The sequence below is a fragment of the Limulus polyphemus genome, unplaced genomic scaffold, assembly GCF_000517525.1.
Source record: "Limulus polyphemus unplaced genomic scaffold, Limulus_polyphemus-2.1.2 Scaffold7358, whole genome shotgun sequence".
Classification (NCBI taxonomy): domain Eukaryota; kingdom Metazoa; phylum Arthropoda; class Merostomata; order Xiphosura; family Limulidae; genus Limulus; species Limulus polyphemus.
Window position 1 is genome coordinate 29888 of NW_013672968.1, and position 3472 is coordinate 33359.

At 28.7% G+C, this 3472-nt stretch overlaps 1 protein-coding gene across 3 annotated transcripts in view; it reads left to right on the forward strand.

Annotated features, from left to right (window-relative positions):
• Positions 1-3014, forward strand: part of LOC106474560 (negative elongation factor A-like) — a 27608-nt gene extending 24594 nt beyond the window's left edge. For all 3 annotated transcript variants that reach the window (XM_013935249.2, XM_022402879.1, XM_022402878.1), the window contains 2 exons: positions 512-611; positions 1396-3014. In XM_013935249.2, coding sequence (XP_013790703.1) covers positions 512-611; positions 1396-1571 — 276 coding nt within the window. In that variant the 3' untranslated portion in view covers positions 1572-3014. The remainder of the gene's footprint in view (positions 1-511; positions 612-1395) is intronic.
• The last annotated feature ends 458 nt before the right edge of the window (positions 3015-3472 follow it).

The window sequence follows — 3472 nt, forward strand, 5'->3', positions numbered from 1 at the left end:
AAAGGGTAGACATTTAACCATTACTTGTTACTTTAACAGAAAGTGTAGACATTTAATCAGTACTTGTTACTTTAACAGAAAAGGTAGACATTTAATCAGTACTTGTTACTTCAACAGAAAGGGTAGACATTTAACAATTACTTGTTACTTTAACAGAAAGGGTAGACATTTAACAATTAATTACCTGTTATTTCAACAGAAAGGGTAGACATTTAACCATTACTTGTTACTTTAACAGAAAGGGTAGACATTTAACCATTACTTGTTACTTTAACAGAAAGGGTAGACATTTAACCATTACTTGTTACTTCAACAAAAAGGGTAGACATTTAACCATTACTTGTTACTTTAACAAAAAGGGTAGACATTTAACCATTACTTGTTACTTTAACAGAAAGGGTAGACATTTAACCATTACTTGTTACTTCAACAGAAAGGGTAGACATTTAACAATTGCCTGTTATTTCAACAGAAAGGTTAGACATTTAACAATTGCCTGTTATTTCAACAGAAAGAGCAGATGTTAGAAGCACAAGAAATGTTTAACAATTCCAATAAGGTGACAAGACCAGAGAAAGCTCTCATCTTGGGTTTCATGGCTGGCTCAAGAGGTACGTTGGTAAATACTAGAAACGTAGTAAATATTTCTACATCACATGTTAATTATCTTCAGTCTTACTGTTTCTCTAAACATGTAACAGAAAGCATTTTGTAAAAATAATTGGAAAGAGTGCATATATTTTTTTATTGATTAGGATGTATAAAAACTTTTGTGTGTTAAACAGTATCACCTTGTTTTTTATTTGAGAGCGTAGTAACACATTACAAGTTTTCTGTGTTTTGCCAATTACATCATTTGTCTCCAAGGCACACTAACCTAGCCTAATGATGATATATATATATAACAGTCCACCAACACATACAATGAATATATTGTACTCTGAAGGTTTCAGTTTCTTTTTAACCATTCAAAAACGTTTTATAGAATAAAAATTTCCAATATTGGAAGTCGATTTTACCATTATAAAGTTCTCCCAGTGGTAACTAAAATACAAAGTTCCAACATTGAGTGAGAACGTTTTAAACATTTTCACCATTCACAGATGCTCTTACAGTTTAAACTCCAATGCTGACAACTAAAATAAAAATGTCCGAGTATTGAGAACTGTTTCGTAAAGTACAAAATTTCGACATTCAGAATTGTTCTTACAACAGAAGATACTGTTAATTAAAAATATCTTAATTAATTAGTGTTTTACAAGTAAAATTATTTAACAGAGTAAGTTATAGAGTATACTTACCTTTAAACATGTGTGTAAGGCTTGTCTTTAAATAGAGTTGTATGTTTGAGTAAAATGTGAAGGAATCTTAACATACTTTCTTTTTGTGAATCAGAAAATCCATGTCCTCATCTCGGGAGTATCGTAACCATAAAACTGAGTGAAAATGAAGAAACTATTGTTCAAACTAATGGAACTCTTCAAACTTTTATTGTAGAAACACATTTTCAGATGAATTATAGCACTGGAGAGTGGAAACGTGTTAAAAAGTTCCAAAAACTGGATGAGTGATGTTTTATTTTACTCTTGATGTATTTACTATGTTATTGGCCATAACATTAAAGGTGGATAAATAGATAGATATTGCTAAGGGAAATCACTGAATGATTACTTTGTAAATAAATGCAATATTTTTGTAATAAATTGAATATGTTTTCCAAAGTTATGAGTCTCCATAATGGTTTACCATTATGAAAATCTCTTAACTCCACAAAAACTTACGTTTTCCTATTTTTTTGTTTTTCAGGCTTGTATAATTTTGCAAGTAAGTTTAGTTTTAAAATTGAACGTGCTTTCTTGAAGAGTATTCACTATTAGCTTGTTTTTGTCGCACTGATTAAATCATTTCAGTTGTAAATAGAAAAAAACTTGTTGTATTTTTGTTTTCAGATGTTTATTTCGTTAGGCACTTTCTCTGACCCCAAAACTCGTTTTTTTTCATCTTGCCTGTATAGTTTATCCCTCTCAAACCAGGTAGAAATGAGGAATGTTTCAAATGAAATACATGCTATTAATTCAGATAAATGTGTCATCACGTGATTATACATCCAAGTTATGGTATTGTGATCTATAACTATACTTTGAAAATTGTTTATTGTAACAAATATTGTTGTGACTAAGATGTTGTATTTCATACCCGAGATCTGATTTCACTCTAATTTTGTTTTAGAATTTTAAAACCTACTTGTCAATAGTTTCGGAAATAAAACAGTATAGTAATTTGAACATCAGTTATTTCTTATTAATTTGAATATAGTTTCTAGTATTTTGTACATCCTTTAATCTTTCGTCAGTAATTTGTACATCTTTCAATAATAATGTCCACATAATTTAATCCTCTAATAATTATTATAGCATCTTTAATGTTTTAGCATTATTGACCTCTGTGCAACTTTTAATACCTAATAATTAGCACATTCTTTACTCCGTAATTGTTTGAACCTCCTTTCATCCTTTGGCATTTAAGTCTCTTCCAAATGTACTTCATTTATTGCTTAGTAATTAGAAACGTTAATAACAATAATTTATAATAGTTTAATTGCTCTTTCATTCTTGATAACTTAAGTCTTCTTTATTTCATAGTAATACTAAAATACTTCATTTTGTAATAATTCAATTATCTTTTAATCCTTAATAATTAAAGCTTTTTTATTTATCAATTTGTAATAGTTTGATTATCGTTTAATATGAGTATGCTCTGTTTCTTTGAAATTTGTAAATCCTCTAACCTATAATAATTTTGAATATGCATTAAACTTTGTAATGAGAACGAGAGCATCAAAAATATACCTTTTTTTCTTTAGTTACTGAGAGCATAATTTTATCATTCCATTAACTATGTGAAATTTCATAAATATTCAATGACGGGAAGGCAGAGATAACATTGTTGAAATCCGTATATATTGATTTAAATTGTTATTGCTTTAACTATTAAATTGCTCTGATGCATTTGAACAGTGTCTAATAATTTTGATTTAATTTACTTCTAAGAAAATATCAAAACATAAATGTTATTCACAGTTATTAATGCTGATTATAGATTACATCATTGTTAGTGTTACACAGGATCCTCTTGGTGGTTTGTAATTATAGTAATCAAGCAAAATAACACTATTTTAAATATAAATATCCAACAAGATAATACTGTCAAATATAACTATTGGTCTAATGGTTAGGGTGCTTCAGTAACAAGATGGAATACATCCCTAAACATACTAACCCCTTCAAATGTTATTATGTGACAGTCAGTTCAATTGTTGGTTTCATAAAAAAGTAGCCCATGAATTGTTGCTGGATGGTATTAACTACCTGCATTACTTCTAATCTGTTACTTCAATATTAGAAACACCTAGTGCAGAAAATGCTTGAATACCTATACCTTTGAAAGAAATTCAACACACAAACAAGATAAT